The sequence below is a fragment of the Salmo salar genome, chromosome 16 (genome assembly GCF_965601325.2).
Source record: "Salmo salar chromosome 16, fSalSal1, whole genome shotgun sequence".
In the NCBI taxonomy this organism is placed as follows: Eukaryota; Metazoa; Chordata; class Actinopteri; order Salmoniformes; family Salmonidae; genus Salmo; species Salmo salar.
In genome coordinates, this window is record NC_138306.1 from 46,374,129 (window position 1) to 46,387,040 (window position 12,912).

At 42.4% G+C, this 12,912-nt stretch overlaps 1 protein-coding gene across 6 annotated transcripts in view; it reads left to right on the top strand.

Moving 5' to 3' along the window:
• The window catches only part of LOC106573944 (cell division cycle 14Ab), a 75,720-nt gene extending 63,345 nt beyond the window's left edge, over positions 1–12,375 (top strand). For 2 of the 6 annotated variants that reach the window (XM_045697310.2, XM_014149419.3), the window contains 4 exons: positions 1,086–1,133; positions 4,394–4,528; positions 6,937–7,336; positions 10,002–12,375. In XM_045697310.2, coding sequence (XP_045553266.2) covers positions 1,086–1,133; positions 4,394–4,528; positions 6,937–7,336; positions 10,002–10,031 — 613 coding nt within the window. In that variant the 3' untranslated portion in view covers positions 10,032–12,375. Of the gene's footprint in view, positions 1–1,085; positions 1,134–4,393; positions 4,529–4,656; positions 7,337–10,001 lie in introns of those variants that run through there. The other 4 variants (XM_045697311.2, XM_014149420.3, XM_045697313.2 and 1 more) reach the window with 3 other exon arrangements.
• Positions 12,376–12,912: the final 537 nt, after the last annotated feature.

Consider the following 12,912-nt stretch of genomic DNA (forward strand, 5'->3'; position numbering starts at 1 on the left):
TGGCTGTGTGCTTAGGGTCGTTGTCCTGTTGGAAGGTGAACCTTCGCGCCAGTCTGAGGTCCTGAGCGCTCTGGAGCAGGTTTTCATCAAGGAACTCTCTGTACTTTGTTCCGTTCATCTTTCCCTCGATCCTGACTAGTTTCCCAGACTCTGCCGCTGAAAAACATCCCCACAGCATGATGCTGCCACCACCGTGCTTCAGGGATGGTGCCAGGTTTCTTCCAGATGTGACGCTTGGCATACAGGCCAAAGAGTTACATTTTGGTTTCATCACACCAAAGAATCTTGTATTTCATGGTCTGCGAGTCCTTTAGGTGCCTTTTGGCAAACTCCAAGCGGGCTGTCATGTGCCTTTTACTGAGTTGTGGCTTCCGTCTGGCCACTCTACCACAAAGGCCTGATTGGTGGAGTGCTGCAGAGATGGTTGTCCGTCTGGAAGGTTCTCCTATCTCCACAGAGGAGTTCTGGAGCTCTGTCAGAGTGACCATTGGGTTCTTGGTCACCTCCCTGAACAAGGCCCTTCTCCCCCGATGGCTCAGTTTGGTCGGGCTGCCAGCTCTAGGAAGAGTCTTGGTGGTTCTAAACTTCTTCTATTTTAGAACGATGGAGGCCACTGTGTTCTTTGGGATCTTCAATGCTGTAGACATTTTTTGGTACCCTTCCCCAGCTCTATGCCTCGACACAATCCTGTGTCGGTGCTCTACAGATAATTCCCCTGACCTCATGGCTTGGTTTTTGCTCTGACATGCACTGTCAACTGTGGGACCTTATATAGACAGGTGTGTGCCTTTACAAATCATGTCCCACAATCGAATTTAGCACAGGTGGACTCCCATGTTATTTCTGATTGTATTTTTAATACATTTGCAAACTTTTCAAAAACCTGTTTTCGTTTTGTCATTATGGGGTATTGTGTGTAGATTGAGGAAAATGTTTTATTTAATCCATTTTAGAATAAAGCTGTAATGTAACAAAATGTGGAAGAAGTCAAGGGGTCTGAATCCTTTCCGAATGCACTGTAAGTGTGCAAACATGCTATCTCTGGAAGTGAACCCTCATTAATCTTTCTTGCTCTTTTTTTTCAGACTTGAAGACATGAAAATGCACACCAGGTCACCGTCCCAACCTTTTAGGTACCTTTACAATAGTGTTGACTATGCGGTTTGTCTAAGTGGCAGGGGTGTATCCTAGCTATCACAAAACAGTCTCCTCAATATAAGTTGCATCGACACCTCTCTCTCTCTCTCGAGTCTCAACACATATCTCTGCACACACAATGTCCTTCACACATGCTACCATGCCTGTCTATATTTCATTCAATTCGGTGCGAAGTATAGCTCAACTCAAGCTGTAACTAGGCTACCTGCAGCAAAGTGCTGGATGGTCAGAGGTAGAGGAGGAGAGGCGACTTGGGAGTGTGAACAGTGATGGAAATGGAACTCCCTCTTTTGTGCTAAAGTACAGCCCTTAATTAATTTTCCTCGAAGAGGCTCTACAAAGCTCTCCGTCCTCCCACTCCTTTAGCCCTGGTTCTTTCACCTACTCAAAGGTTAGCGTGTAGGTGTGTTTGTTGTGTGTTTGTTTGTCTGGGTGTCTGTCTGGGTGTCTGTCTGGGTGTCTGTGTGTGTGTTGTCTGCGCGCGAGTGTGTGTGTCACTGAAAGAGGCCGAGGCTACTCCGACTAGCACAGTCTCCTCTAATTGCTGTACCGTCCTGAATGACGTTGGAAGTTCTTCAGCCCAGTACTGACAGACAGATCACAGACATCCACAAGCAGCGGCCAGACTGCTTTAACCTGTTACGACTGGGGGTTCCACTAGCGGAAGGTTTCCACAACATCCAGTGAAATTGCAGAGTGCGAAATTCCCAAATAAATATTTGAAATATTTAACTTTCATACATTCACAAGTGCAATACACCAAATTAAAGCTTAACTTCTTGTTAATCTAGCCACCATGTCAGATTTCAGAAAGGCTTTACGGCAAAAGCAAACCATGCGATTATCTGAGGATAGTACCCCATCAAACAAACACATGACAATCATATTTCAACCCGCCAGGCGCGACACAAAACTCAGAAATAACGATATAATTCATGCCTTACCTTTGAAGAGCTTCTTCTGTTGGCACTCCAATGTGTCCCATAAACATCACAAATGGTCCTTTTGTTCGATTAATTCCGTCGTTATATCTCCAAAATGTCCATTTTTTTGGCGCGTTTGATTCAGAAAAATATCGATGCCAACTCGCCCAACATGACTACAAAATATCTAATAAGTTACCTGTAATCTTGGTCCAAACATTTCAAACAACTTTCCTAATCCAACTTGAGGTATTTTAAAATGTAAATAATCAATAAAATTTAAGACGTAATACACTGTGTTCAATTGCGGCTAAAATGAAAGTGGAGTGAGCTTCAGGTCGTGCGCCCCAAACAAGAGTACACTAGGCTGGACCCTCCTTCTGAATAGCCGTACTTCTTCATTTCTCTAAAGAAAAACATCAACCAATTTCTAAAGACTGTTGACATCTAGTGGAAGCAATAGGAACTGCAACCAAGTGCCACAGAAATCTATGTTCCCATAGAAAACACAGTGAACTAAAAAAAAAAAAACCTTCCTGGATGGTTTGTCCTCGGGGTTTCGCCTGCCAAATAAGTTATCTTATACTCACAGACATTATTTTAACAGTTTTAGGAACTTTAGAGTGTTTTCTATCCAAATCTATCAATTGTATGCATATCCTAGCTTCTGGGCCTGAGTAGCAGGCAGTTTACTTTGGGCACACTTTTCATCCGAACGTGAAAATACTGCCCCCTATCCCAAACAGGTTAACCTCTCTGGGCTATGTGGGACGCTAGCGTTCCACCTGCGGGACACACTATTCAACAGCCAGTGAAATAGCAGGGTGGCAAATTCAAAACAACAAAAATCTCATAATTCAAATTTCTCAAACATATACAACTATTATATCCCATTTTAAAGATACACTTCTCGTTAATCCAACCACATTGTCCGATTTTCAAAAAGGATTTACGGCGAAAGCATAACATTAGATTATGTTAGGACAGCACCTAAACAAGAAAAACCACACAGCCATTTTCCAAGCAAGGAGAGGATTCACAAAAACCAGAAATACAGCTAAAATTAATCACTAACCTTTGATGATCTTCATCAGATGGCACTCATAGGACTTCATGTTACACAATACATGTATGTTTTGCTCGATAAAGTTCATATTTATATCCAAAAACCCCATTTTACATTGGCGTGTAATGTTCAGAAATGTTTTGCCTCCCAAAACTTCCGGTGAATGAGCACATCAATTTACAGAAATACTCATCATAAACGTTGATTAAAATATTAAACTGTTATTCAAAGAATTATAGATACACTTCTCCTTAATGCAACCGCTGTGTCAGATTTCAAAAAAACTTTACAGCGAAGGCACACTTTGCAATAATCTGAGTACAGCGTTCAGACACGAAACCAAACACGTCATTTTGTGGAGCCAACAAAACTCAGAAATAATATTATAAATATTCACTTACCTTTGATGATCTTTGTCAGAATGCACTCCCAGGAATCCCAGTTCCCCAATAAATGTTCATTTGTTTCGATAAAGTCCATATATATGTCCAAATACCTCCTTTTTGTTCGGACGTTTGGTCAAGTACTCCAAATGCGCTGTGCTCGCGCATTAAATTCAGACAAAGTCAAAATAGTTCCATTACAGTTCGTAGAAACATGTCAAACAATGTATAGAATCAATCCTTAGGGTCTTTTTATCATAAATCTTCGATAATATTCCAACCGGGAAATAGCGTATTCATCACAGAGGAAAAAGAAGGGTACGGAGCGCCTGCGTGACCGCACAGTAAACCACTCATTGGCCTCAGGCAGTCCACTTGTTGAGTCAGCTCTTATTCTCTCCCCAGTCACAGTAGAAGCATGAAACAACGTTCTAAAGACTGTTGACATCTAGTGGAAGCCTTAGGAAGTGCAAAATTAACCCTAAGTCACTGTATACTGTTCAGGCAATCACTTGAAAAACTACAAACCTCAGATTTCCACACTTCCTGGTTGGATTTTTCTCAGGTTTTTGCCTGCCATATGAGTTCTGTTATACTCACAGACATCATTCAAACAGTTTTAGAAACTTCAGAATGTTTTCTATCCAAATATACTAATAATATGCATATCCTACCTTCTGAGCCTGAGTAGCAGGCAGTTTACTACGGGCACGCCTTTCATCCGGACGTCAAAATACTGCCCCCTACCCTAGAGAAGTTAACAGCTCTTACTTTTATTTCACCTCACACGATGTATATCCAATTATTCTTCCTTTCCTTCTGTCTGTCTCTCTCTCTCTCTTCGATCTCTTTCTCTCTCCCAGTAGGATGAACCTTGGAGTGGGCACTCAGGGTACCATCTCCCCCCTCAAGTCCTCCAAAGTCCCATCATCCTCTGCTTCCGCCACGGCCAAGAGAATCAGCCGTAGCTCCTCGTCCTCGGCGTCCAACCTCAAGAGGTGAGCCCGACCCCCTCCCCCGACACGTCTTACCCTTTACTCCTCTTTTATCGACTCATTTTCTTTTTTCCATTCTTCCCCCTCCTTCCATTTCTTCCTCCCTTTTCTTTCTGTTTAATACTGCGCAGCCTCCCATCCCTCCATTTATCCACTTACCCTTTCTCTTGACTCCTGAAGATTTTGTCTTTTACTCCTTTAACATTTCTCTTTCCCTCTCTTTCCTGTCCTGTCCTTTTTTGGCTGTCTCAGTCCCCTGGTTGTGTTTCTGCCTGTCTGTGACTACCCCATGTCCTGAGAGCAAGTTGCAGGTGGAAGGATACGCAGGACAGGGAACACGTGTGCAGTGTGTCTCAGTGACCAGACCGATTCACAGAGAGGGTTGACGCGCTGCAGGCTGTGAGCTTTCCCAACAGACCAAATCTAAATCCCCCGCATTCTGCACCACTAGAGACAGGGACTAGCAGATAACACAACACAGAAATATGCCACAACAATCTCTCCTCTGGAGCGGTACCAGACCTACTGTACTTTGTGCTCTTTTCAGGATTTGTTATTGTCTTTTTCTATCAAATTATTCAACAGTAAATGTGTATGTAGGTAGCCATGGCAATATAGATTGGCTGAATCAATCTGCTATTACTATCCTACTCAATCCACTAATGTAGACTGCTTGCCGTCAGTGTAAATCGGTTGTGTGTAATATGGCTGATCCCATTTAGTCGACTGGTCGATTGTTTGGTCGATAGGGTTTGTCGAGCAGTTAAGAAATAAATAAAAGATGTTTACGCCAAGTCTTGATTGACGCCTGTCTCAGTAGACTAATCCATTGCAGAGGTGGCACACCAGTATCACAAGTAGTACATTTAACGTTAATTCCCATAATTTCTAACCTACAATGTCTGTTTGGTTACCGTCATTTCTGTTAACGCATTACATATATTATTACAGTCTTACTGTTTTCATTGTAGGAGTGGACACATTGTTTGCAGAGAGCACAATCTAGGCTACACTTGTGAGAAACAAGTTTTGGTTTATTTCATTCCATTTATGAGTTGTCAATCTATTCATTTTGTTTTGTTTTTGGAGTGCTCCTGTCAATGTTGAGTAAGGACATGCACCTGATTACACATAGAAGTAGGACTAGTCTACCTGGCCTGCGTGCAAATGTAGTCTTATAAATGTTCCCATTTGGGGATCTGATATTTCTGATTGTCATAACTCACCACCACTAATAAGCTGTGGATCTTCTCAAAGTTATTTTTTCATCACTTCAAACAGCAAGTAAACAAAGTCTGTTTTTACATCCATTGAGAATGACAATAGTTCCTCAATGTAGCCTATTTGAAAGATCTTTCCAGCTCTCTCACTTTCAATAACCACCACTTGGTGTGAATTGGGGAAAAAATGTCATGCTCTGATCCGGTGGAAGCGTCATAAAATAGCCTACCTGGTTACTTGTTATCTCTTGCACAAATACAGCTGTGTCTGTCCAGAGATCATTGGCCAGGAAACGCTGAGGGTCCAGAATATTTTATACAACGATGCAAGATCATTAATGTAAGCTTTGGGCTGAACCAAGTTGATAGTTGATACAATGTTTCAAGTCAGATCATGCATAGGCGATGTGATTTATTTTTATCAGGATCTTTTCTACCTGCAGGATGCAATGTTTTTATTTGTTGCCTTTATGTCAGCTATTTTTACATAGTTGGCAATAGAAGTTACTTTTAGATTTGTATAATTTTCATTTCGATATAATTTTTATTAATCACATGACAAGGATTTTGAGATGTAAAGACTTTATTATAAAATAAATGAAACTGTTCCACGAAAGTAACTGGCACGCAGATTGGTAGAAATGGTAAGATAACTTTACACTCCGAATGGAAAAGGTTGCTGACCCCTGGTGTAGCCTATTACCTGCAAGGAGCTAATGGCAGAATCTGAGAAGGCCAGCAGCAGGAGGAGGTGGTTCAGGAACAGGTTTCTTTCTTCTGGTTAGGCTGTCTTGATCTCGGAATCCCTCGTGTCATTTGTCTTCATTATTTAATCACAGTGCGCTTATGTAGACTACTCAGACAAGCTGAGTAGCTTACATATAGTTGATTTTATTTAAACACATACAGTGTGTCTATATATGGAAAAATACACGTTTTAACATTTCGTAGATTGGTCGAAAGAACAGATGGCACTTGGTCGACCAAGATTTTGTTTTAGTTGGTGACAGCCCTAGTGAAAATATAGTAAATCAATCCACTATTAGATCCACAGTACCAGTCCACAGTAGGCAGCCGTCCTCTCCTGAGCCTGTGAAAGAAGGCAGTCCTCTTGTCATTGTTTGTTTGGTGTTTGGGATGTGTCCTGTGTATTTATGTCCCCTTCCCCGCTCCCATCTACCTTTCCTTCAGCTCCTTCATTAACTGCAGGCTAGCCAGCTCCTTAGGCAACCTGTACGCAGCTGACGGGAGCGAGGGCAATAGGAAGCTGCCGTACACGCCCTCTTCATCACACTCTTCCTCCTCTCCTCCCTCCATCGTCACCACCCCCATCCCTCCGTCGGGCTGGGCCGTCTCCGTTCACGGCTACGTGGCTAATGGCGTGTGCGGCGCCAATTACCACCATCATGAGGTCAACAACAATCAGTATAACTCCTCCCCTACTGGGGTGTTCAGCCCCGCGGGGGCCCCCCAACATGCTGCAGGCAGGCTGGGCCCCGGGCCTGATAAGTACAGCCCATTCAGACCCCAGCAGGAGGGCTACTCCGGGCTCAGCGGACCCTCCGGCCGCTACCTCAGCCGCTCAATCCCCGTAAGTGTGTGCCCCGCCCCCAAAAATACTCCAACATCACCATCTTTTTGGTATTTCTACTCTCTTACCCGTATTTTGAACTGTCATATTTCCTCTCTGCACTTCTGTCAAACACGAGTGTCTTCCCTTTTTGTGTAGATGATGTCTATTTATAATCGTAGCCAGTCGGAATTCTTGTCCTATCCCTGCTGCTGCTGCAGGCTCTCCACTGTGTGTGTCTAACTCTCTGGCGGCTCCACTGAACTCCTCTCTGTTCCTTGTCTGTTGTCTGCATGGTGCTGAAACAGGACCTGCGATGGCCTAGTTCCAGTCTAAATGCCTACTTCATACACACTAACCATGGCTATTAGGCCATTTCCCACTAGCTACCCGTCTCCAGTTAAAATAATTTACTGACACATTTGGGCAGAGGTCTAATTAGTGTTATGAACAATGGTGCCTCTTCAAATGTGTGTTGGTGGAGTGTTATTCTGCGGCTCTGTTCTTCCTAGGCTGTTTACTGTATTCACCTCTATTGAGTGGATCTAGCATCACATACCAATTAAAAATAATAAGCTCATCAACAGAATGAACACTAAACTGAAAATGTGCTTTAACTACTAACCAGGTGGATTCTGGGTAAGCAAAGGTTTATTCGACACTGTGGCCTCATTGGCTGATGTGCAGGTCATTTCATTGGGTGATTGGCTGGATTTCAGGGTGATTCATTTCGGTTTCTGGGTTTGGCTTTAACATGAGGACATCTAATATCTGAGCCATCTAACAACACTTGAAACATAAGAACTGAAAGATATTCACATGTGTGTTCGATAGATGCAAGGGAAGGCTGATCACACCATAATTTCCCCCCCAACGTCGTAGGCCATCATATGCCTAAGAGAGATTATAGTTTGACTCATTTCCACTTCCAATTGATTCGGTCCTGGAAACTTTTTTAAATCTCTTTCATCCTGACTTTTGTGCTTTTTTTCCATTCGACGCTGGCCAACCGAAGGCCTTTGTATACATATTTTTAATTTAAACTTTTTTTCCCCCAAAGATGCACTTTCTGTAACCATTATTATTAAATCTAGACTATGTGGATAAGAGTGTGCTAAATAAAAAAAATTACGTTATTAGGCTGGCAGTCTGGTGCTGCTCTCTGCTATTACAAGGATTTGACACGCTCAGCCATACTGTAGCGCTCACTCATTCCCTGAGAGGCCAGCCTAGTAATCCTCTTCCTTTATAATGAATATTTGGAGGCCCCGACCACGAGGGGGACTTTCATAGGCCCCGACCACGAGGGGGACTTTCATAGGCCCCGACCACGAGGGGGACTTTCATAGGCCCCGACCACGACGGGGACTTTCATAGGCCCCGACCACGAGGGGGACTTTCATAGGCCCCGACCACGAGGGGGACTTTCATAGGCCCCGACCACGACGGGGACTTTCATAGGCCCCGACCACGAGGGGGACTTTCATAGGCCCCGACCACGACGGGGACTTTCATAGGCCCCGACCACGAGGGGGACTTTCATAGGCCCCGACCACGAGGGCCAGACATCTAAGGCTAATTCCCAGAACTTCCCACACTTGATTCCGCTCAGAATAGAAGGACTCTGTTCAGACAAATAAGGTTGGTGCAGTATCACTGTCTTTGGATTACACCGGGTAAGCTGACGTTATTTCTCATTCTACACCACTGGTAGCATTTTGGTCATATAGGAATGCTGCTTTGTGCCAGCATTCTCACCACTGCTTCTCAGGCAACCTAGAGTGTTGCACCATTGTCATTAATTTAGCATTGGAGGAGGGACAGACTCAAAAGCTGCTACCCTTGCACAGATATCAAGTTAATTCACGTTTGTTCGCTATCACCTTGCCTACAAAATAAATAAAGTGTAGATGAAATCGCATCATCTTCAAATATACTCCCCTAACCCTTCCTAGGTGATAGTGGCACACCATTCTGGCAGCCACCGGCCCACACATCGTGTGAATAGGAGGTAACCGGTGATGTGACGGATAGTGAGGGGTTATGGCAGAGGGAGTGGTTGACAATGGGGAATATTGGATGACTATCTGTTATGGATGTCTCAGCTGTCCTCTCGTCTCTTTGTTTTGCCAGTCAGTGGAGTTGTGGCTTCATCAGAATAACATAAGCTTTTTCCTTCTCTCTCGTTTGCTCCCTTCTTGCAACATGCCTCCCCCCATCTGTTTGTCAGTCCTGCTAATTCCTTTTCTAGCTGCATACACACAGAGACACCCTGTCTGTCTTGTCCACCATAAATCTATTCATTAGTTCAGGAAAATGCATTTGGAATTTTAAGGATTGTCTATTTGAATGGCTTTTCTGGACCTTTGCAACCAACCGTTCTATTGTACCCTGTTAGAATATAATATTTCATGCAGGCTTGTTATATAACAACCTTCTCCCTGCATGTTCTTTGTCTGCCGTCAACACTTTGAAAACAATTACATGCAGCAATGTGCTTTTACATTTGCCATGGAGCCATAGGTTGTATTATGATGTCATAGGTTGTGTGATGCCATAGGTTGTGTTATGATGTCATAGGTTGTGTTATGATGCCATAGGTTGTGTTGTTATGATGCCCTGTGATTCACGTTCATTATACTCAACGTCATATTGTGTCTCTGTCTCCCCTCTCCACCTCTTGCAGTCCCTTCAATCTGAATATGTTCAATACTAAAGCTGCGGTTGTGCGTTGGCCAAGACTGGACAGCCATCGTGACAACTGAACTGGGCGCGATGGAGTCTCCCACCCCTCTCCATTTCCCCCTTCTTCCCTGCTTTCTCCCACATACTGAAAAGGGAAATGAATAAGCCAGGAGGCGCTATATGACGTATGACATTTATTCTTCTCTCTTGGCATCTGGATGGCTGTGATCTTTGGGGGCAGGCACATAGACAGCCACAAACTCACAAGGGCTTATGGAACTTTGAGTTTTGAGCTTCTTCTGTCAGCTTCAGACGGCCTCCATCCACCTTAACTGAAGTCACTGTTTGTATAATGCTAACAAAGGGAGATTACCCGGCTGTAGTTAGGCTTGGCCAGGCTGTAACTATGTGAGTGCTCTGTCTCTTTAAAGCTGAGATATGGCCATATACAGTAGACTGGAGGCTCTCTGCTTCCCTGCATCACAGTTTTCCGTTTTTATTTATGTGTACATGTGCTAAGCAAAATTACTGTGTACACAACACATGACATGTACTGAAAAAATAGGATATTTTTAGACGAGAGGATTTTATACATGAAACATGACAATTGTGTTGCCTGGATAAAGAATTATGTTTATATTTACAAGTGGGTTAATGAACATGTTTTGGTTTATCACAATTCTATTTTTGTCTGAGTGTTACTACTTCACTAACAACATCCAAATATGCGAGGGGTTTATGGAGAGGTTCCTAATCAGCAATGTATTGGCAGCACAGGACCAGGCTCAGGGTGACGTGCTCTTGCATTTCTTATTCTGTTTTGTGTGTGAGAATGTAGACCGCGTGTGCGTGCACGCTAATGTATGTACCATAGACTGTATGAAAACCTGTAGGTACATACCTATGTGAGCGTGTGTGAATGAGACTGAGACTGAGCAGTGAGTGTGTCTGGAAACCATGTGTGTGCAGTCCTCTGCTCATGGAATGAAAGGGTGACGTGGTCTCCAGAGAGAAGAGAATGACGTATAGGGAAGAGATGAGTGTTGTCTCCTCTTCACTATTTGAAATAGTTTTTTATTTTTATTGATTCAATCGATTCAATGAACTGGTGGGATTTGGTAACCCCCAATTGGAACTAATTAATGCTTAATGTTCTCCTCTGTCGCAAGCCTACATCACTCCATTGAAAAAAAGATTTGCATCTCAATGGGACTCACATGGTCAAGTAAAGGATAAATACAGAATATTATCACCAAAAAGGATGTAGCTGATTTCATAAACCCTCACAGGTCAATGATTTGACAACTAAAGTCATACCAATAACCAGACTAGGTTATTGTGACTAGGTATGTTGAGCATGATGAACAGTGGTCATTAGTAGAGAAAATGTAGTATTGTGTTGTTGGACCAACACCACACACAACATAAGCCTCAGTCCCTGCAGTATACCATACACCAGGCAGCGTAGCAATCCCCTCCACAGACAAGATCCCACTGCAATAAGGCTCTTTGAAAGGAAAAGGAGCACATTTTCAGTGTTATTCGACACGCTGTGGATGATGGAACTTGATTTGTGGCAGCCTATTTTTAACACATACCTACTGTAGAACCAGTTATGTTAGTTGTGTTATCGTCAAGGCACATTGGTAACAGATGTTCGTCGCTATTACTGAAATATTTCCCAGTTTTTGTGTTTGTGTCGAGAATGTAAAAACAACGCAGAAACTTTTCCTGCGTATTACGATTCTTTCAGACTGTAGAAGAAGAAAAAAACATTTCCGCTTTGCAGGTAGAGGTTCCTAAAAAAACTGAAAAGCACAACTGTCCCCCAAAATACCGTCTTTAAAATCCCATTGCTGAATGTCATTGTGTGTACAATGCAGCAGTCATTATCAAAGCTTGTTTTTTACCAATGAATATGACCTACTGTGGCTCGACTGACATCCATTTTCTGTTGGACCTTATAAGAGTCCCTATATTTCTATGCTTTTTACTTTTTAAACTTTTGAATTTCAAAGTTGATTTAAATGAATGTGTACGGAAGCGCCTGTTCATGGCTGCAAGGATTATTATTATTTTTATTGTTAGAGCTCTGTACATTCCTGGCAGTGAAATGCGTTTCTTTGTTTCGAGATGGGAGAATCTTAATAATGCAGGTATTCTACCTCCTTGAAATGTACAATTTATAGCTGTAAAATTCGTACTTGCATATATTTTTTCAAGCAGTATGTAAAGAAAATGTATAACTGTAGATTAGAATTTTTCATTTTCATACAGTAAGCATAGTAAAATGTCTACTGTACTACATGTGTATATTTTACGGGGAACAGAGGTTGCTGAAGGAGGTAACACAATTAAAAAAAGACTTCAAAATTCTTGCCTCTGTAAATGATTTATTCTTGCTCCTACTGTCTCTTTAGAACTCTTGCCATCTTGACAGATAAGAATTCACATTTTTTCATTATAGCAAAGGAAGGAACACAAGCTCTGACTGATTCTGGTTGTCTTGGTTTGACAGCTGTTCTGTCCTTTCAGCTGTCAAAAAGGTTAAATGCTTTATTTGAAAACGCTAACTGAACATAGCATCTCTTTATAAATAGCATATTTATTTCCAATGACAACAACTAAGGCACATCAACTCAGAGCATTCTATTGCAATAACAGCTCTGCATCAACTCTGCTAAGCTGGGTAGTAAACCTACATTTCTTATCTTGAAAGAGATTTTAAACAGCCACAGACAATCGTTATCATGAGCGTCGATGACCAAATACCTTTGTATAATATTCCACGAAGATGCACTTGAAATAGTTACTATTTTTTTTAATGCATTTTGTTTGCCATACTACATAGTCAATCGAAACCGAAAGGGTCAATTAGTCTCTTCTGGTGCATAAATAAACTCAGCAAAAAA